Genomic DNA, 22,223 nt, shown 5'->3' on the forward strand with positions numbered 1-22,223 from the left:
TGGCTTTTGCGGAAGTTAACCCTCTCCAGTTGGAAGGATCTGAAAAGGGCGCATGCATAGCAGAGGTTTTGTCCACAGCAAAAGAGATGAGTAATGTTGAGTGTCAGGATGGTGGGATAATGGATAAAGACTTGGAAGGGCTCCGTGTTGCTGAAAATGAGAGGATGAGTGTGACACATGCGATTTGCAGTGCTCATGGGGAGCCACAAGTTTTGTCAGTTGCCTCTGAGGTGGAGGTCTCTTTGAGTGTCTCGGCCTCTTAAGCCTTAGCAAATGAGCCCCTCCACGTCGTTAGTAAGGGAAAAGTCCCTAGAGTTCTGTGTCTAGATGTGACATGTCTAGAAATAACTGAGATGTTGTTGGAAATGGTGAAAATCTTTCCGCTGTACACCTGCATGTATCCACCGCAGATGGGTGACCTGGTACTGCGTAGTACCAATCAGTGGAGACACGTGGTACAGGCAATGTTGATAAAAATTGGTTACTGCAATGTTGGTTACTTTTGCGGAAAGTGGTCTCGCAGTTCTCTGCGAGAGTACTTCCAGCGGCAATTGTGTGTGGAAGGTGCTCAGGGGAACTGCTAGAGGAATCAGAAATGATAGACATAGTGGAAGTCTCTCCGTATGCTGGTGTGATGAGGTGCATTCCTGCTGGTGCAGTCCGAGGTGCGGCTGAGCAGTGGTTGGTACATGGCGCGTGTACTGTCTCACCCGCTGGACCTCATGTAAAGGAAGGGCCCGGAAAAGACGCGGCAGTAGTGGGAATTTAATCCATCACTCGCAGGGAGGTGCAGTTTGAGGTACCCGGAGACACTTTGACAGGAAATGACAGTGTTGGTAACTGTAATGAAAAAGGGTATGAGAAGCACTGTTGGACAGCTCAGAGGTATTGGTTGAGGTACCAATGGACACAGAAATGGTTAAAGAGATTGGTGTGGAAAAATGTGGCGAAAAATGTGCATTGGTAGGACAGTCGCTATTGGAGTGTTGGACAACAGAGAGCGATGTGAAACTGTGGGAATGTCCCATAGGGAGTAACTGCTTGCCTGTAGATGGTCCCTCCCTAGACACTGTCCTAGCAAACAAGGTGACAAGAGGTCTTGATGATAATAATATTGAGTTGAATAACCCCTTGTGGAACATTGCTATTGAGGTTAAACAGAAGTATGTGGTGTTGATCTCAGATTTGGTTGCCAAGGGTAACCACACAGGGGTTAGTGAACCTGATAAACGGATGTTGTTGGTTAGTGTTGCATCAGGTAGTGAGAGGGGTCAGTCCCTGACAGATTTCATGGAAGTGGGTCCCCAACAGTCCTAGGAGAGTAGGTCTGTGGGAGGAAAAAGGAGGATCCCGTGGCCAGAAGGTGGAGGGGATAGAGAGATTAGTGGGAGCCCACGGTTCAGGAAGAAGTGCTGGTGGAAGCACACCCGGAAGATGTGGGTGGAGTGCCCCTTTAGAGAAAAGGTTGGGCAGAATAGGACTCCTGCTGCTAATAGTTGGCACAGAGGTGCCAAGGTGAAGTGCTGGTAGAAACATAACCGGAAAAAGAAATGGGCCTACGCAGCTAATGGCTGGCACAGAGGTGTCCCATTCTTAGTGACGGGTTTATGTGTTCCTCCCTCCGGTTCGAAACAAGGGGGGAGGATATGTGGCAGTAGGACCCTGTGCTACCTGGAAGATTGCTGGTTTACGCCAGATTTTGGAGAGAAAGGCACGCTGATTGCACAGCTGTGTGCTGGGCTATTTAATTGTGACCTGGCTATGACTCAGGGTTCCACCCAACAGACAGGAAGTCTGTGCATGGGAGTCAGGTGGACTCCCATTCCTCTGAGAGGAGTCAGAGGCTGCAGGAGGCAGCCAGGGTATGCATGTCTGCAGGAGGCAGATGTACTTGGTGACAGAGCAGCAAGTAGTAAGCAGGAGTAAGCTAGGAGAGAGCTTCACTCTAGGAAACTCTTTTGGGTCTGAGGAGCAGACCTAAGGCCTAAGCTAAAGGCCTGAATCAGCCATATGGCAAGAATGTACGCCTGGAGGCTAAAGTATTGAGTGTGCAAGATACAGTAATGGTGGAACCCCCTGCGAGGGCTACTGATGTCTCTGTGAACTTTTCTGTGCTTTTAAATAAAAGTGGGCTACCAGGCCCTTAAAAATACAGTTTTGTACTGGAGTACTCACTGATAATGCACCTACCATTTGAGTCTGATACCCCAATCTTACAGCACTTAAACCCAACATAACTTATAAAGTTCCTGTAAAATTCCTAACAAGGCCTCTTAATATGGGGTCTACTATAGTGTATGCCCGTGGAGAGCCATGTTTACCCACCTAGGGATCCACAGGTGTTCTGTGCAGGCAGTCCCATTGATGTGAGAAAATATAGGAACAGGAGGTTCAAAACCTGCTCAAACCAGTAACCAAAAAACAAACAAACCACAATAAAGAGCTGCATGTTGTAAAGTGTAAAAAAATACCTATAGCGTGAAAAATAAACAAAATGAATCACTCTTATACCATAAATTACATATCATAAATCACCATAGTGAATAAACAACTAAATCTTCATTTAAATTATACAAATTGTGAAGTCCATGTATAGATCCCACACATGAATAACATCAGTGAGCATAGGAAATGTTCCTCTCCACCCATCTGCAGACACACAATGCACTCACCAGACTTAATTGACCCGTATTACAGGGAGTCAAATTACGCATATGGGAAAATCCAAGATGTCATACATGAGGTCACAAGAATGAATCCAAACTACTGCGGTCATCCATTCAATATATATATGTAGATAGTGTATTCAAAGCTCCAGTTTTGCCATATAGGGAGGGAAAGGAAAGAACACTCTCATGGTGCAGTATTTCGAATCATTTATTAACCACTTCCCGCCCGGCCCATAGCAGATGACGGCCGGGCGGTGGTTTAGTTATCCTGACTGGGCGTCATATGACGTCCAGCAGGATAACATGCCGCCGCACGCCCGCAGGGGCACGCATTGCGGCGATCGGTGGAGCGGTGTGTCAGTCTGACACACCGTTCCACCGATCTCGGTAAAGAGCCTTCGGCGGAGGCTCTTTACCACGTGATCAGCCGTGTCCAATCACGGCTGATCACGATGTCAATAGGAAGAGCCGTTGATCGGCTTTTCCTTACTCGCGTCTGACAGACGCGAGTAGAGGAGAGCCGATCAGCGGCTCTCCTGACAGGGGGTATCTGCGCTGATTGTTTGTTTATCAGAGCAGCCCGCCTTCAGATGACCACACTGGACCACCAGGGATCGCCTCTAGGACCACCAGAGAAGGGGGCAACATGTGGATGGCCAGGTATGTACCCCATGGCCATCCACATGTGCGCAATGTGCCCAGTCAGTGCCCAATCTGTGCCATTCAGTGCCCACAAATGAGCACTGATTGGCACCATTATATTGCAGTGATGCCCAGCAATGCCACGCTTAGGGGCATCAGTGCCACCCATCAGTGTCCATCGGTGCCACCTGTCAGTGCCCATCCATGCCATCTATCAGTGCCACCTATGAGTGTCCGTCAGTGCCGCATACCAGTGCCAACTATCAGTGCCCATCAGTGCCACCTTTCAGTGCCACCTCATCAGCGCCACCTCATTCGTGCCCATCAGTGCCGCCGTATCAGTGCCCGTCATTGAAGAAGAAAACATACTTATTTACAAAAAATTTTAACAGAAACAAAGAAATTTGTTTTTTTTCAAAATTTTCGGTCTTTTTTTATTTGTTGCACAAAAAAAAAATACTGCAGAGGTGATCAAATACCACCAAAAGAAAGCTCTATTTGTGGGAACAAAATGATAAAAAAATAGTTTGAGTACAGTGTAGCATGACCGCAATTGTCATTCAAATTGCGACAACGCTGAAAGCTGAAAATTGGCCTGGGCGGGAAGGTGTCTAAGTGCCTGGTATTGAAGTGGTTAAAAAAGAAGGTTGTATTGCGGTTACATCAAAGAAGACAGGGATCAGCATGTATTGTATAGGAATTGCTGGTTAGCGCTCCATCTGTGTTCCAGCTGACCGGGAATGACGTGTTTGAGATATGTCATTTCCGGTCAGCTGGAACGCAGGTGGAGTGCTAACCGGCGATTCCTATACAATACATGCTGATCCTTGTCTTCTTTGATGTAAGTGCAATACAACCTTCTTTTTAAATAGGTGGAGGTTTGAATACGCTATCTATATAAATATTGAATGGATGACCGCAGTAGTTTGGATTCATTCTTGTGACCTCATGTATGACATCTTTGATTTTCCCATATGCGCAATTTGACTCCCTGTAATAGGGGTCAATTAAGTCTGGTGAGTGCGTTGTGTGTCTGCAGACGGGTGGAGAGGAACATTTTTCTATGCTTACTGATGATGTTATTCACGTGTGGAATTTATACATGGACTTCACAATTTGTATGTATTTTTATCATTTAAATGAAGATTTTTTTGTTCACTATGGTGATTTATGATGTAGTTACATAGTAGGTGAGGTTGAAAAAAGACACAAGTCCATCAAGTCCAACCTATGTGTGTGTTTATATGTCAGTATTACATTGTATATCCCTGTATGTTGCGGTCATTCAGGTGCTTATCTAATAGTTTCTTAAAGCTATCAATGCTCCCCGCTGAGACCACCGCTTGTGCAAGGGAATTACACATCCTTGCCGCTCTTACAGTAAAGAACCCTCTACGTAGTTTAAGGTTAAACCTCTTTTCTTCTAATTTTAATGAGTGGCCACGAGTCTTGTTAAACTCTCTTCTGCGAAAAAGTTTTATTCCTATTGTGGGGTCACTAGTACGGTATTTGTATATTGAAATCATATCCCCTCTCAAGCGTCTCTTCTCCAGAGAGAATAAGTTCAGTGCTCGCAACCTTTCCTCATAACTAAGATCCTCCAGACCCTTTATTAGCTTTGTTGCCCTTCTTTGTACTCCATTTCCAGTACATCCTTCCTGAGGACTGGTGCCCAGAACTGGACAGCATACTCTAGGTGCGGCCGGACCAGAGTCTTGTAGAGTGGGATAATTATCGTTTTATCTCTGGAGTTGATCCCCTTTTTTAATGCATGCCAATATTCTGTTTGCTTTGTTAGCAGCAGCTTGGCATTGCATGCCATTGCTGAGCCTATCATCTACTAGGACCCCCAGGTCCTTTTCCATCCTAGATTCCCCCAGAGGTTCTTCCCCCAGTGTATAGATTGCATTCATATTTTTGCCACCCAAATGCATTATATTACATTTTTCTACATTGAACCTCATTTGCCATGTAGTTGCCCATCCCATTAATTTGTTCAGATCTTTTTGCAAGGTTTCCACATCCTGCGGAGAAGTTATTGCCCTGCTTAGCTTAGTATCGTCTGCAAATACAGAGATTGAACTGTTTACCCCATCCTCCAGGTCATTTATGAACAAATTATACAGGATTAGTTCCAGCACAGAACCCTGGGGAACCCACTACCCACCCCTGACCATTCCGCGTCCTCCCCATTTATCACCACCCTCTGAACTCGCCCTTGTATCCAGTGTAATTTATGTTAGAGCGTGGTTGATTTTGTTTCTTTTTCAAGTCCCATTGATGTCAATTGGGACACAGTGGCTGTACAGACACAGTCGCTGCTCCCAATCTGATGTCCTTGTGGATGCCGGTGCACAGTCCGAATGCAGACAGTGTGAGTTCAGGAACATGCACCTTCACCCACACGCATGTCAAATTGTGATCAGCGGCTGTGTCCGTGCAGCTTCTTCCCAATTGGCATCAATGGGACTACCTGAATGGGGATGCATGGAACACCTTTACATCCTTGTGTGGGTAAACACAGCCTTGCACGGGGGTACACTGTAGTATGCCCCGTGTGAACAAAGCCTACTATGTTTGTTTTTTGTTTAATTTTTTTTTTCTTTTTTTACAGTGTTAAAAAAAGCGGGGGGAGGGGCTTTGGTGAAACCTTAGGGATCTAAACATACCCCTGATGTCTCTTTTTTGAGAAAGGAAAAAGGAACAAAGGACATAGAGCCATCACTACCTTTCTCTGCAGCCTGAGCTGCATTGCATATGAATGAATAGAAGTCTCAGTACAGAGATTCCTATTCATTCGCAAACTAGTAACACAGTGATGAATTAACACAGTGAGCGAGCAGTACTGCTCGCTCACTGTGTTCACTCAGGCAGGGGCTGATAAACATGACATGTTTACCAGCCCTCCCCACTCTCCATCTTGACATCAATTTCCATCTCCTGCAGCAGCTGGAGCCAGCAGGAGGAGGGGAGGGGGAGCCGGCCAGCAGAGCTGCAAGGCGGGGCCCAGAGGATCAGTGCTGCAGTAAGGGGGCAGTACAGGAGGGAGGTTGGAGCTGAAGGGGGAATATATTTTGACAGTTTGATTCCCCCTAAGGCTCCCCTGTAGTAGCTGAAACCGGTGGGAGGGGTGGAGGGATGCTGGCCAGCAATGCTGGGGATTGGAGAGGGAAGACCCAGTACTGGGGGAGTTGATGCAGTGGGGGGATCATTTTGTGAAGTTAAATGCCCCTGTGGCTCCCCTGCAGCACCCAAAGCTGGGATATTAGGTGAGGAGGGGAAGCCAGCAGCTACAGGGGAGCCACAGGGGATTGGTAATATGGGGGGTGGGGGGCATGTAAGAAAAGAGGGAAGGTGGAACAGTAGCAGCTCCTCTATGGGTGCAGTGCATGGGGACACAGAGGGCCCCATCCCCCTTAGGGCCCCATGTGCACCATACACATTGCACACATGGATGATACACCACTGGGTATAGATGTTAATGGGAGGACAAAAAAAGAGGTTTCCCTTAAAAATACATTATTTCTCCTTGATGAGGGCCTGGTATGGATGTCAAAGGGGACCCCTTGTAAAAAAAAACAATTGGTGTGTGGACCCCCCCCTAATTCTTTAACAAATCCTTTGTGTCTGGTATGTTTTAAGGGGAAACCCAACACAAAAAAGTTTATGGTTTTGACATAAACTATAATCTCAGCTTGATAAACTATGGGCTGTCCAAATGATCTATAACTATCTATAGGCTGTAAAAAAAAATGACCCATAATTATGAGCTGTAAAAAAATGACCCATAACTATGAGCTGTAAAAGAGATTTTTTTATGACTATGGCCTGTAAAGAGGAACAAAAAAAGGTTTCAAACTGTGGGTAAAAGACAAGTCAAGGCCTTAAATGTATAATAGAATGTAAATTGTTTTACTTACAACAAATTAGACTTTTATAAGAGATTAGAAATGTACGATGGAACTTTAGATTAGTAGGAACACTTCGGGGCTCCATTTCCAGAAAATACCATGTTATGGCCACTTGATGGGGGTGATGATCCTAGAAAATCTGTAAAACATTACAGGAATTATTTACACAACAAAATATTTATATACATAAACCCATTTATTATATTATTGTCAGAAAACATTAAATCAGACCAAGACAGAAATACAGTTAAATCACACTTGTTTAATAAAAAAGTAAAAAGAACAAACATAGTCAGAACCTGGCCAAAGTTCAGTAACCGTAACAGATAGTCAGCCAAGCCAGAAGTCAGGGATCAATGTAGTGGAACAGCAAGCAGGATATGGAGCCAGAAGGGATGTCAGCAAAGCCAGTCTTTAAACAGTAACACAGGAGATAGTCTCTTGTGATGTTGACCAAGGCGAAGGCAGAGCTCCTCTGGACTGGACGGCTTAAGTAGGCTGGACTGACGAGCAGGATATCATCAACAGCTGAGTAACTGTGGAGAGAGATGGGAGCTGGCAATATATGCTGTGTCTGGTGGACAGTTACATTGTTCAATTGCATGCACTCCTACCCAAGATGAAGTTATGGTGGTAGGGTGGTTGTTTGAATGTGGCAAGAGGGGTCCTATGGAAACCCCCATTAACAGGGGTCTAATCACAGCTGGGACAACTGTTCCTATACCATTACCTGCGCTACCCAAAGTTTGCTTCTATTAGTAAGATCTATGTGCTCTGTTCCCTGGCCTATACACCTGCTGTGCCAATTATGAGTGGCTCCCATCATCCCTGTGCTGAGTTCCTGGGTCTGTACACCTGCTGGGCCCATTATGAGGTGTTCCCACCATCCCTGTGCTGAGTTCCCGGGTCTGTACACCTGCTGTGCCCATTATGAGGGGTTCCCACATCCCTGTGCTGAGCTCCTGGGTTTGTAGACCTGTGCCCATTATGAGGAGTTCCCACCATCCCTGTGCTGAGTTCCCGGGTCTGTACTGTTGTAATATGTTGGCCGATTTATGTATAATGTTGTATTGGAGTGCCATGTTGACCAGAAATTCAGTTGAATTGTCCAAGTCAACTGAATTTTAACATAGCAAGGGGACAGCTGAAGACCCTTTGATGTGTTAAACCTAATTTAACATTTCAAAGGGTGTTCAGGTGGTATCTGTTAATATAATCTAATTACACATATCTAAGGGGACTTGTTGATGTTGATATGCGGGAGTGCAAATTGGGGCGGTTTATGACTGCAGCTGTTCACGGGTGGGGGTTGTTGTCTGTCTGAAAGACTAAAGCATATCAAAGGCCTGAATGGAGACGGCCAATCAAATTGCTCAGCCATTCAGTGTCTAGTGAATATAACATGGCGTTCAGTCTATAGTATAGTCTTGTCTGTGTATGACTATGAAGGCGCAAATCTAGAGAAAATGGGACTCTGAATTATATACTCTGTCTGAGTTTTTTAATTTATGCAAGACAATTTCACCAAAAGCAAGCCTTGTATTCCATTAAAAAAATGTTATATGTATTTCTTTGTTGTCTTAAGTAATGAAAAAATTGACAATTAAATTGGCCCTATACCGGAAATGTAAAGTTACATCCCAGCTAAAACTTGTTTTTCTTCTGCGTAAAAAAGGAGAAATGTTCTGTTGGATTTTATTGCTATCATGTGCTCATTGCCAAGTTTTTCCCATCATGAGATTATTCATTTTTAACTTGTTTTAGGGTGATATTCAATTTGCTTTCTTCCCTTTTTGCTTTAGATTTCAAAGGAAACATTTTTTTGAGACGGTGAAGGCACTTCAAGGTTGTCTATGGAGAGAGGACCTGACAGAACGCAACCTGCTAAAGTGAGTAAAAAAAAATAGAATAAAAAATAAATGAATATAGGTGTGTTGTAAGTGAATGTTCTCCAATCACATTCACCCTATTTACAAAAGGCAAGCGAATGTGACAGCTGGTGAATGGTTGGCAAATATCACATTGCAGTAAACTTTTAAAACTGCCTTTAAAGTAAATGTAATCTCAATCCCCAAATTCTTTGCTCAGCTTGGAAATGTTAATGTCATTGCAAAGATGTTTTTAACTTAAAAGCCTGTTTTCTTTTAAGACTGTTTGTTTTTTATTTAATTTTGAAATATTATAAAAGGCACAAGGTAGTTAAATTTGTACAATAGCAGAAAGAACCAAAAAAAATATAACAGAGGAAACGATAAAATATTAAAAAAATAAAAAAATAAAAATAAAATAAAGGCAGACTGAACAAAGTCCAGAATCAGGTTGAATCGTACAGACATTGCACACTACTAACCTTGAAAGTTCTGAATAGGGAGTCATACAATGTCATAAACGGAAGGGAAACTGGATCCATACAAATACCCACCTCAGATCCGGAATGTTTTACCCCCTTCATGACCAGGCCATTTTTTGCTATTTAGCACTTTAACTGGCAATTACACAATCACGCAAAGCTGTACCAAAATGAAATGTATACCATTTTTTTCACACAGATAGAGCTTTCTGTTGGTGGTATTTAATCACCACTGAAATTTTTTTTTTTTTTTTTTTTTTTTTTTATACAAATGAAAAAAGACTGAACATTAAAAATATATATATATATTTATTACTTTCTTCTATAAAACATATCCAATAAAAAAAAATGTAAGAAAAACCTAATTTCTTTATAAATGTAGGACAAAATGTATTCTGCTACATGTCTTTGGTAAAAAAAAAAAATCACAATAAGTGTATTAAGTGCAATATTCCTCCCAATAATACCAATGATGGGGCATTATTCCTCCCAATAAAACCAATGATGGGGCACTATTCCTCCAAATAATACCAATAATGGGGCACTATTTCTCCAAATAATACCAATAATGGGGCACTATTCCTCCCAATAATACCAATATTTTTGCCAACTGTGTCCCATTGCGGAGATTTCCCTTCACTTCCTGTCCCATAGCCAAACAGGAAATGAGAGGAAATCCCTGTCAATTAAGGGAATTTCTTGGGGGACCCCCCAGGTCACCAGAACTAGTGTTCCCATTGGATGATTTCCCCTCTATTACTTTTTTGGGGACAACCCAAAATTTGGGACTTTCTTTTACTTTCAATGATAATGGTAAACAGGAAATATAGAGAGGAGAAGAGAGAGCGGATGAATCTCCCTAACAAGGGCACAGACAGCAATAAAAACTGACAGGTGTAATCCATCTCAACTCTGTCTAAAACAAAAAAGTTTTGATTTTAGTTATACTTTAGAGTACAACAATAAAAATGAAAAATCCCTTTATATATAGTGCCTGGGGGGGGGGGGGGGGTGGGTCCCCTTAGTCTGCCTGCAAAGTGGCACACCTGTAGCACACATAAAACATGCTATAGCAAAAAATTAAATTTCTAAAGAAAAAAATATCCCATTTAAAGTGACTCGTGGTTACAATTTCCGGGACCCAGGAAGTGAAAAAAAAAATTAATAAAAAACGGCAAGGGGAGTGGTGCCACTGGGTGACGTAGCCAGGTGGCCCCGCCCCTTGCCTATATAAGAAATGTCAAAGCGCAGAGTGGGCATATGGCAGAAGGCCTCCCAGGAGACTGGATAGTTTTTCATTTTTTTTTTTTTCATTTTTCGGGTCGGGCGGGCGGCGACGATGGATTTACATCGAGGGACACTATTTTTTTTTTATTTTTTAATAAAGGAATTGTCTAAAACTGTCTCTTGTCTTTATTACATTTTTACATATTTTTTGGTGAATGGGTAGGGGTACTATGTCCCCGATACCCATCCACATGGGGGGGCAGGATCTGATGGCCCCCTTGTTAAAGGGGACTTTCAGATTATAATAAGCCCCCCACCTGCAGACCCTTGACAACCACTGCCCAGGGTTGTTGGGAAGAGGCCCTTGTCCCCATCAATATGGGGACAAGGTGCTTTGGGGTGGGGGGGATAGAGCCCCCCAACCCCGAAGCACCCATCCCCCCATGTTGAGGGCTTGGGGCCTGGTATGTTTCAGGAAGGCGGGTGCTTGCTCGCCCCCTTTTTCCTGACCTGCCAAGCTGCATGACTTTATAAAGGCCTGGTATGGATTTTGGGGGGAGACCCCATGTTGTTTTTTTTTTTTCTTATTTTGGCATGGGGTTCCCCTCCAAATCCATATCAGACCCCAAGGGCCTGGTATGGACTAGGGGGGGTCCCCACACCGTTTTTTTTCTTTCTTTTTTTTTTTTTTTTTTTTTTTTTTTTTTTTTTTTACTGCCATTTTTTTTTTATCGTTCAGCTGTCAGCGGGGAAACCCACTGACAGCTGATGACTCATCGGTTGTTAAGATCGCTACTTAACAACCAGCTCACACTGCACCCTGATTGGGCATAGATTTGCCCAATCAGGGCGCAGAATGCACTGTGCAGAGCTCAGTGCATTGCAGGGTGTTCGTCGGGGAAAACACCCTGCAAATTCAGGTGTTCGGCGAACAGCTGAACAGATGAATGTTTGGCCTGAACTCATGCTCGGGCCAAAACATTCACCCATCCTTAACAGTGAGATTGTTCCCTCTGTACAGAGCTCTGTGTTGATTGTCAGCACAGGGCGCTGGAATATTGATTGGACACATTGATTGCTGACAGACAGACTTCCTCTGTGTACAATCATGCTCGCGCCCTAAACCCGGACACAGGCAGCGACGTACCAGTGCAACTGAGATTTGTCCTGGGAGGCAGGGGAATTTTTTGTTTGGGGAGAATTTTGGCTTGCAAAGGGACTTTATACTTAAGGCTAAGCATGCCAATTGGTGCTCTATTTATTTTTTTTGGGGGGGGGGATTTTTGCTGACACACGATCCTCATACATCTGGGGGGGGGGGGGGGGGGCAGTTTGGCATCTTCGCCGTGGGTGCTAGATGACCTTGTCCAGGCACTGTCCCAAGTCATAAAACCATCATAAAGTTAGCCTTTCTCAAACAGTTGATGACGTCTGGAGATGCGTAAGTTCAGCACGGGATGTAAAACAAATTCATTCTCCCAGGAGTGGCTGAACCTACGTCTGCAGAGTTTTTCCTTTCCCATCTTGTTTGTCAATGATAAGAAACCTTCATAAACCCCCCCCTGTTATTGATCCTTTATGGTCCACCCTATAGCTGCCAGTGAACACAGACTCACACACTACCTGACAGTTCTGTGTAATATATTGCCTGTGTTTACAACTTAATCGTTCTCCCAGCACGATAGCCATCAGGGATCGGTAGGCTCCCAATGCACACTTGCAATCGGGAGCTTTTTTCGATCATGTGACCACTGTGACAGCCAATCACACCAGTGGCATGACAGGAATACCCGCCTTCCGCCTCCCTGCTTTTAGAACTCTTTAGGAGTCAGGAGGCGGTATGTGGGAAGGGGTTAAAATGCACATTTTAGGCCTGAAGATTAGTTAACCCCCCCCCAAACAGCAGACATCTTCTAAAAGCAGGGACCCTGGAGAAAACGATGGTGTCAGTTGTTAACCGGTTCCCACCCAGCCACTGGGAGAATGAAGCCGAGGTTGGCCTCTCCTCTAACCAGATTGATGTCATATGACGTCCTGCCAGATCACGGGGGCTGTGCAGCGGCGAGATCTGTCACCGGCTGCGTCCACCGGACACAGCTGGTGACTAACCATTGTACCGGCCTGCTGCCAGTACCATGTGACCACTTTAACCAATCACAGCAGGTCACATGACTGCACTCCAGGAAAGTTTTTGCCTTTTATTCAAAAAATTTCATCAAAAATACATGCCACAGCAGAACGGATAAAAGAGCTTACGCGTTTCACACTACAAACAGTGCTTAATCAATGAGCTATGATTAAGCACCGTTTGTAGTGTGAAATGCATAAGCTCTTTTGTCCATTCTGGCATGTATTTTTGATGACATTTTTTGAATAAAAGGCAAAAACCTTCCTGGAGTGCGGCTGTCCAGAACTTCTTCCGATTTCAATACGTAAGTACTTGACATGAACCGTAGAGTAGTGAAGTCACGGTCCTCTGAGTGTTCCCCAGACATCGACTAATGTCATGGACCGTAGTAGTTCTTTAAGTCATTTAAGTGTGTTATATTTGATACTTGAGTGTCCATTTGAGATGTCTGCAGAGGGGTTCAGGGGTACGTTAAAGTCACTTCTTAGGATGATACATCCTGTAGCGAACCATTTGAGATCTTCTATAATATGTTTACAGAAAGAAATCTGTGAAGTATTAGGGAAGTAAACATTGGCATATGTAAATGGTCTGCCTGCTAGTGTACCTTTGAGAAAAAGGTATCTGCCTTTTGGATCAGATAGGTCAATAAAGACTAGGATGAGCGAGTTTGGGGTGGAGGAACCTGACTGGCCTGCACAAAGTCCTGACCTCAACTTGATAGAAAACCTTTGGGATGAATTAGAGAGGAGACTGCGAGCCAGGCCTTCTCGTCCAACATCAGTGCCTGACCTCACAAATGTGCTTCTGGAAGAATGGTCAAACATTCCCATAGACACACTCCTAAACCTTGTGGACAGCCTTCCCAGAAGAGTTGAAGCTGTTATAGCTGCAAAGGGTAGGCCAACTCAATATTGAACCCTATGGACTAAAACTGGGATGCCTTAAAAGTTCATGTGTGGGGGGCAGAGCCAGCAGCCAGAGCTCATGGACGTGTGAGAGGAGAGCTCTGACACACCGGGTTATTTCAGCGGCTCACAGCGCACCAAAAACAGCAACAAAGCATATAACTTAAGAGAGGAGAGCGAGGGGCACACAGCGGGCACGATGTTTAAGCGTAAGGAGAGAGAGGCACCCCGAAAATTAACAGAATTCTTCCGCCCTGCTGAGGGCCGAAAAATCCAAGATGGCGCCGGGAGCCGTTCGTCCAGCTCCACAGCACAGTCACACAGCAATCCGACGCCATCCTCGGGTGAGTCACATTTAAATGACAATCCCTTGTCATCCTCCCCATTCTGCAGCCCTGTTAAACAAAAAAGGAGGCTTGGGAAAATGAGGATGAGGCAGGAGCAGCAGGGAATGAAATGGATGAATCATCCACACAGGCAGAGCAGCTAGATGCATTCCCTACCTCAGGTCAGCCTATTATTGACACTACAATGAAGGAGATGCTGCAGACACTGAGGGGAGCTCTTCAATCTGATATGGCAGTGTTTATGAACAACACAAAAAGGGAAATCTCAGCTGTCAGCAACAGAGTGGAATATGTAGAGAATAAAATGGAGGAGTTCACTCTAGCACACAATGAACTGGTAGATGGCCACTTTGAGGTAGAAGATGAAATCAGGGCTATGCGCCTCAAAATGGCAGATATGGAAGATCGGGCCAGACGGAACAATATCAAATTTAGGGGGATCCCTGAGACGGTCAAACCCGCAGAGATCACTACCTACCTGCAGAAGCTCATGATGACTGTCCTCCCTTCTCTAAGCCCAGCAGACATCACTATTGACAGGGCACACAGACTGCCAAAACCATCCTTCCTACCTGAACAAATACCTAGGGATGTGATAGCAAGAATTCATTTCTACCACATCAAGGACCAACTCATGCGATTTGCAAGACAGCATCCCTCTCTTCCTGACCCTTATGCTGGTATCGCACTCTATGCAGACCTGTCGCAAGCCACCCTGTCAGCCAGGCACAACTTAGTACCCATCACTAAGATTTTGCGCAAAAATAAGATCCTCTACAAATGGGGTTTCCCTGCTAAACTTCTGGTTGAAATGAACAATGAATCTCATGCGATAACATCGCTTGAAAAGGGCCTGGACCTCCTCCGAAAATGGCGCCTACTCCCAGCAGACGCAGTACCTGAGGACCCTAAATCACACTATCCCAGACGCAACAACCAACGTACAGCTAAAAAAAATTTAGCAGCAACCTGCCTAAAGCTATACTAATAGATGCTATTTCCTTTCAGTGAGTACTCTCCCCTCACAACTGTCATCTGGCTAGTTATGGTGCTTTGCAGCTTTCTAGGAAGTTGCTCTTTACAATCAACCACCCGATGTTCGGCTGATTAAGGGTTTACCTTACTGAACCCCCTACGTTAGTTACGAGATGATTCCCGTGACCTACTACCCGCAATACCTGCGGCCTACGTCTCATTATTTGTCAAAAGTTCAAGTTTGTTCAGTTAAACTGTTCACTTACAAGGCTATGAGGACATTGCTTTCTCAAATTCCATGCATTTTGACCATGCCGAACATCTCCACTCCAATCCCTGGAATTACCACTAGATGTCACTGCTGCGCAACTTTCCACAAGAATGAATCTTAAACTGATGTCATACAATGTGAGAGGTTTGAATAGCCCCTACAAGAGAAGAGCCCTCTGGAAGTCTGCATTGGAAGAGAAATGTGACATTCTATGCGTACAAGAAACTCATTTCACCAGTGATAACTCCCCGAAATGTACACATCCCAAATTTCCACACGTATATATGGCCAAGAATACGACAAAGAAGAACGGAGTGATGATTGCTTTCAAGGACACACTAACCTTCTCTCTCTTACAGGAACATGTTGATCCCCAAGGTCGATTTCTGATTGTAGTCGCAGAACTGACGTATACTATAGTCAACTTGTATGCACCTAATGTTAGAACTCTCAGGTTTGTTCGCAAAGTGGTAGGTAAGGCAAAAAAGGTGCAAAAAGGCAACTTAATAATATGTGGTGATTTTAATTTGATTATGAACACAGAATTAGATGTGTCCTCGATGGCCTCTAAGAAGCGGCCCTCTCTAGACTCGCTGTGCCACGAAGAGAGACTTTACGACCCTTGGCGCTGCCTTAGAACCACCGAGAGAGACTACACATTTTATTCAGCTGTACATAAGAGCTATTCTAGAATAGATTTCTTCCTCACCGACCTGTATACTCTGCAAAATGTAATGAAAGCTGACATCCACAATATCACATGGTCTGACCACGCTCCAGTGACTATTGAGATTGTGGATGCCAACAAACACTCCCACAAACCATTGTGGCGTAACAACACATTTCTTTTACCACACCCCAAACTTAGGGACGAAATTGCAACAAAACTTACAGAATTCTTTCATTTCAATAACAATGGAGATTGCTCGCCTATGACTATCTGGTGTGCGCACAAAGCATTCGCTAGAGGCGCCCTTATACGGGTAGCCTCTAGGGAAAAGAAAAAGAAACCGCAGCGCATGACAAAACTACTTGAGAAGATAGCAGATTTAGAAGCACAACACAAGAATCCTGCTACCTCCTCAAGTGAGATACTCAAAAATCTCAATGAATGTCGAGAAGAAGTAAGACAGGAAATTAGAGCGGACTATGATACTTTTTTTAAAAAACTCAAACTCTCCTACTACTCCTAAAACAACAGAGCAGGTAAAATCCTAGCCTCCCAGCTTAAAAAGAAACAGGCAAGGTCTAATCTCAAAAATATCAGACACCACAGTACCAAAATAACATACCAAAATCCCAAAGATATCGCCAACGCCTTTAAGGATTATTATGAATCCTTATACAATCTCAAGACTGACCCAAACACTTACCAACCCTCGGACACAGAGATTGAACAATTCTTACAGAATGTTCATCTCCCCTCGGTAGACAAAACTTCCCTACAAAAAATTAATGTGCCCATCACACTCACAGAGGTTGAATCTGTTATTCAATCTCTACCCATGCACAAATCACCAGGAGCAGACGGGTTCTCCGCTGAATATTACAAGGCTTTCTCTGCCATCCTTGCCCCTGAACTGGTAAAAATTTTCAATATAGCAGCCTCCGATGGTGCCTTCCCGAAAGAAATGCTCCAAGCTATCATTATCACTATCCCTAAACCTGGTAAAGATATTTCAGACCCACAAAACTTCAGGCCTATTTCCCTACTAAATTCCGACTTAAAGATATACGCAAAAATCTTGGCAAACAGACTTATGGAAATAACCCCCTCCCTTATAGGACTCGACCAGGTAGGCTTTGTGAAGGGCAGACAGGCACCAGATGGAACAAGAAGGATGCTTGACCTCCTGCGTATATCAGAACTAAGCAAGCAGCCCAGCATCTTTTTAGCACTAGACGCAGAAAAAGCCTTCGACAGGGTCCATTGGGGATACCTGTCCAGGACACTACTCAAATTTGGCCTATCAGGACTAATACATTCAGCAATTATGTCTTTGTACTCAGATCCATCTGCAAGAGTCTTCACCTCTAGCTTGCTATCTGATCCCTTTGCACTAACCAACGGTACCCGACAAGGGTGCCCATTGTCCCCAATTATCTTTTCTCTGGTCATAGAACCGCTAGCAGAGTCTATCAGAGCAAACGACAAATTAGAAGGCATTAAAGTCGGTTCTGTCAGCCATAAAATAGGTCTGTTTGCTGACGACATAATCCTTTCTCTATCAAACCCAGCAACTTCTTTACCCATTGTCAAAACACTGTTACATACATTTGGGAAAGTCTCCTTTTACAAAGTTAATACAACCAAAAGCTATGCACTTTCTTTCCATATACCAAATAATACCAAAACAAGTTTAAAAAGTATTTTTCCCTGCAATTGGGACCCCCCTTCCATCACTTATCTTGGTGTGCAGCTAACTTCCACTTCCTCCAAAATATATTCACAAAACTTCCCTCCATTACTAATCAAAATAGAAGAGGAATTACTTCAAATTAACAAACTACATCTTTCCTGGTTGGGGAGGATAGCTGCATACCAAATGCAAATATTACCAAAACTACTATACTATTTTAGATCATTACCCATACCAATCCCCCAGAAATTTTTTACACAATTGGAGAAATGCCTGAAAACGTACATATGGGGGGGGAAAAAACCCAGAATAGCACTGGCCCACCTATATAAACCTAAACATCTAGGGGGGGTAGGACTACCTAATGCACAGACATACTATAAAGCTGCAATACTGGATCAAATGAAATGCTGGTTCTCCTGCCAAACAGATAACCGCTGGTCAGATATTGAACGCACAGTAACACCAGGCCATGACCTCCCAGCGTTGGCTACAGCAGCATGTATACACTACAGACCAAAAACCCCACCTTACTTAACTATACAAGCAACAATAGATGCCTGGTCCTCCTTAGTGCATAATCACCTTACAGACACCCCAATTAAAAAAATAAATATACCACTAGCATCCTACGAACACCTAATCCCAAACTTCTCAGTCCAAACATGGAAATCCTCGGGATACAACTTCACCACACCTTCTCCACCACATCAAAATGCGATAGATAGATATAGAACATATCAAATACAGCACTACAAAGGCAAAAACACACCACGACAGATAACTATACCACAGATTCTGTGGGACTTCCTTTTAAGCAAAACCTCCAATACTAGGAAGGGAATATCGCTCTTTTACAAATTCACCACCCCCCTCTACTTGCAATCCAAAACCCCCAGTATGGTAAAATGGGAATTTGAGTTACAAAAAGAATTCTCTTTGTCCCAATGGCATGAAGCGATAAAATACAATCATAACTCTTCAGCATGTGTAGATCACTGGGACAATGCACAAAAACTCTTACATAGATGGTACATAACTCCGTATAGACTAAACAAAATGAATCCTAGTAACACACCTCTTTGTTGGAGAAACTGTCAAGCTATTGGCAATATCCTCCATATATTCTGGAACTGTGCAATTATAAAACCTTTCTGGCAAAAAATACAGAAACTACTTATAATTATCACCAGCTCTGACTGTGACATTAGCCCTGCTCTTGCTCTTCTGAGCCTAGGTATCGAAAACTATCCTCCCTTGATGAGAAGAGTTGTAACACATGTTTTATTTGCCGCACGTATAGCGATAGCCAAAGTATGACGTTCTTCAGCACCTCCCGAGCTTGCAGAAATCGTTTCTAGAGTGAACGCTCAATTCACTATGGAAAAAATGCTAGCATATACAGAAAGGAGAACCCCGAGTTTCCACAAACATTGGGAAGCTTGGAGTTCCTCTAAATATGCCTCCTCACATGGATGACAGTTATTCCAGCTTCTCCACTACTGAAACATAACCACCTAATGTCTAGTGGTACAATACAATGTTGAGTATGGTCAAATAGGAAATGGTATTATGGTTAGCACACACCATAGCAATAAAACACGGTTTACCTCATATTGAGAAACTGAGAAAGTCTAACAAATGTATATTAGTCAATCTAAGTCTATTAGTACTATTGGTTAACAACAAGCTTACAAGGAACTTATATGCTAATATGTTTGAGTGGACCCTCAGTAGGGTCCTCTCAGGGCTAACTTTGAAAATCTATGCAGAAAGTCTGTTTACAGTATGTACCCACAAGGGGTGACAGACTCGAGAATTGCACAATGATCCAATGAGAATATTTCTTAGTACCCTTACCAGTTAAGCTGTTTTACGCTTTTAAAGTAATAAGTTCCTGAATGTCGAACAAGTTGTACATGTGTGAAATGTGTAATCTACTTGCATTCTGAATTTTGTATATTTTGCAAATATACCAATAAAAATCTATTGTTTAAAAAAAAAAAAAAAAAAAAGTTCATGTGTGTGTAAAGCCAGGCGTCCCAATACTTTTGGTAATTATGTCTATGAAGGTAAGGGGTGGAGCTTTAAATTGATTTAACAGTTTTCAGGAAGGTCAGGAAAGGGGGTAAATCTTCCGGAGGGCAAGTAGTTAATGAATGAAGCTAATAAAGCAGAGATCGTGCTGCATTAGCCGCTTCCCCGACCACAGCAATGGGGTAAGGACAGCCCTGAGCCTGGAAGTGAAGTAATACACGTTGTTTCTGGGTTTGTTCCTTGGAGGCAGGATCAATGCATTTTCCTTGACCTTCCTCTGTTCCAACCAACAAAAGACACCCACCATGCATAGCAGAGATTTTCCCCAGAGTTGCACTTTCCATAAACCTGGTGATCCTGCCACAAAGGGACTTCCTGGTATGTATGGGGTGACAATGATTTGCCCTGGTCTCCTGCATTGTCACTCAGTAACATAGGCTTTTAGGACAAGAGGTGGCCAAGTCAATACCCATTAAGCGGGCAAGGCGGCAAAGCGGCAGCAGGGGATCAGCAGCACAGAAATGCAACAAAGGATGAAAAAAAAAGGTAAAAACAAATATTTCATTCTATTTTAAATAGTTAGAATTTTATATTTATTTTTTTTTTAAATTGCAAAAGTGAATGTCATCAATCAAGGGGTTAGATAATGACTTTTATGAATTCATGTTCATTGCTCAGGGAGAAGTTTCAGAAATGCTGCAATGCCTCCTATTCGATGATCGTGACGCAGGAGAACACTCCTATTGGACATACAATTCACTATGATGGAGATAAAGGAAGCAAAAACGTCACAGCGAGCCTTTACAGCTTGTTTCCAAAGGTGAGCTCCAGCCAAAAACCTACATTTTGTGCAGATGTGGCACCATTCCACCCACTGATACCAACAATGTGCCACCATTCCACCCACTGGTACCAACAATGTGCCACCATTCCACCCACTGGTACCAACAATGTGCCACCATTCCACCCACTGGTACCAACAATGTGACACCATTCCACCCACTGGTACCAACAATGTGCCACCATTCCACCCACTGGTACCAACAATGTGCCACCATTCCACCCACTGGTACCAACAATGTGCCACCATTCCACCCACTGGTACCAACAATGTGCCACCATTCCACCCACTGGTACCAACAATGTGCCACCATTCCACCCACTGGTACCAACAATGTGACATCATTACACCCACTGATGCCAACAATGTGACATCATTCCAACCACTGATACAAATAATGGGGAACTATTGCTTCCACTAATACCAATAATGGAGAACTATTTCTTCCAATGACACCAAAATTGGGCACTATTCTTCCCACTGGTACCAATGATGGGGCACTATTCCTTCCACTGATACCAATGATGTGGCACTATTCCTCCCACTGACACCAATAATGTGGCACCATTCCTTCCACTGACACCAATAATGGGGCACTATTCCTTCCACTGACACCAAAATTGGGCACTATTCCTCCCACTGACATCAACAATGGGGCCCTATTCTGATACCAATAACGGGGAACTATTCTTCCCACTGACACCAATGATGGGGTACTATTCCTTCCACTGATACCAATGATGGGGCACCATTCTTCCCACTGACCCCAACAATGGGGCACTATCCCTTCCACTAATACTAGTGAGGGGGCACTAATCCTTCCACTGATACAAACAATGAGGCACTATTCCTTAAATGACGCCAATTATGGGGTATTGCTTACTCCCATTGATGGCAGGGCATTTTCTAATCCCACCAGCCACAGTTTCCCCCTCCCTCTAAAGTGTGAAGGACGGTAAACTGGCCCTTTGTTTAGAAAGTTTGGAGACCCCTCTAATAGAGTAATGTAGAACACTGTACCATGTTGGTTATTGGCTGATGCAGAAAGTGTGGGGTTTAGGGGTCTATTTATATAAAAAAAAAAAAAAAATAGGCATAGCCATTCTCCCAGCGAATCATTACAAATGTTCCTTTTGTGGACATTATGCAAAAACAAACACTCTTTGGGCTTTTTTTTTTTCTCTCTTTTTAAACATTTTGTTTTTATTATAGGCAGAAGGATAATACTCTATTATGGCCACTAGATGGAGCTGCAAAACCTAGATATTATGTCTTTGTAACAAGAGATACAGTTTAGCAATTTCTAAACAATATTAGAGGAAATGAGTACATGTAAAAAATGTAACCAATAGTTACATTTATTTGCTAATTCCCTCTACAGAACTGTTAAAGCGGAGCTTCAGTCATTGTTTCATCTTTCCATCTATTAAATCTTCTGCTTTTGTTGTTTTAACTTTGGATAGTAAAACCTTTTCTTTTCTGCCAGTAAATACCTTTATACAGCCCACTTCCTGTTTCTTGTTTGGACATTAGCCTAGGATTATGACATCATGCACA

General features: G+C 43.4%; 1 protein-coding gene across 1 annotated transcript in view; it reads left to right on the forward strand.

Moving 5' to 3' along the window:
- The window catches only part of LOC141133606 (alpha-2,8-sialyltransferase 8E-like), an 88,429-nt gene that overhangs the window by 14,367 nt on the left and 51,839 nt on the right, over positions 1-22,223 (forward strand). The window contains exons 3-4 of the mRNA XM_073623083.1: positions 9,025-9,111; positions 20,504-20,645. Of these exons, the coding sequence (XP_073479184.1) occupies positions 9,025-9,111; positions 20,504-20,645 (229 nt within the window). The remainder of the gene's footprint in view (positions 1-9,024; positions 9,112-20,503; positions 20,646-22,223) is intronic.

This window comes from Aquarana catesbeiana, linkage group LG03, assembly GCF_042186555.1.
Source record: "Aquarana catesbeiana isolate 2022-GZ linkage group LG03, ASM4218655v1, whole genome shotgun sequence".
In the NCBI taxonomy this organism is placed as follows: Eukaryota; Metazoa; Chordata; class Amphibia; order Anura; family Ranidae; genus Aquarana; species Aquarana catesbeiana.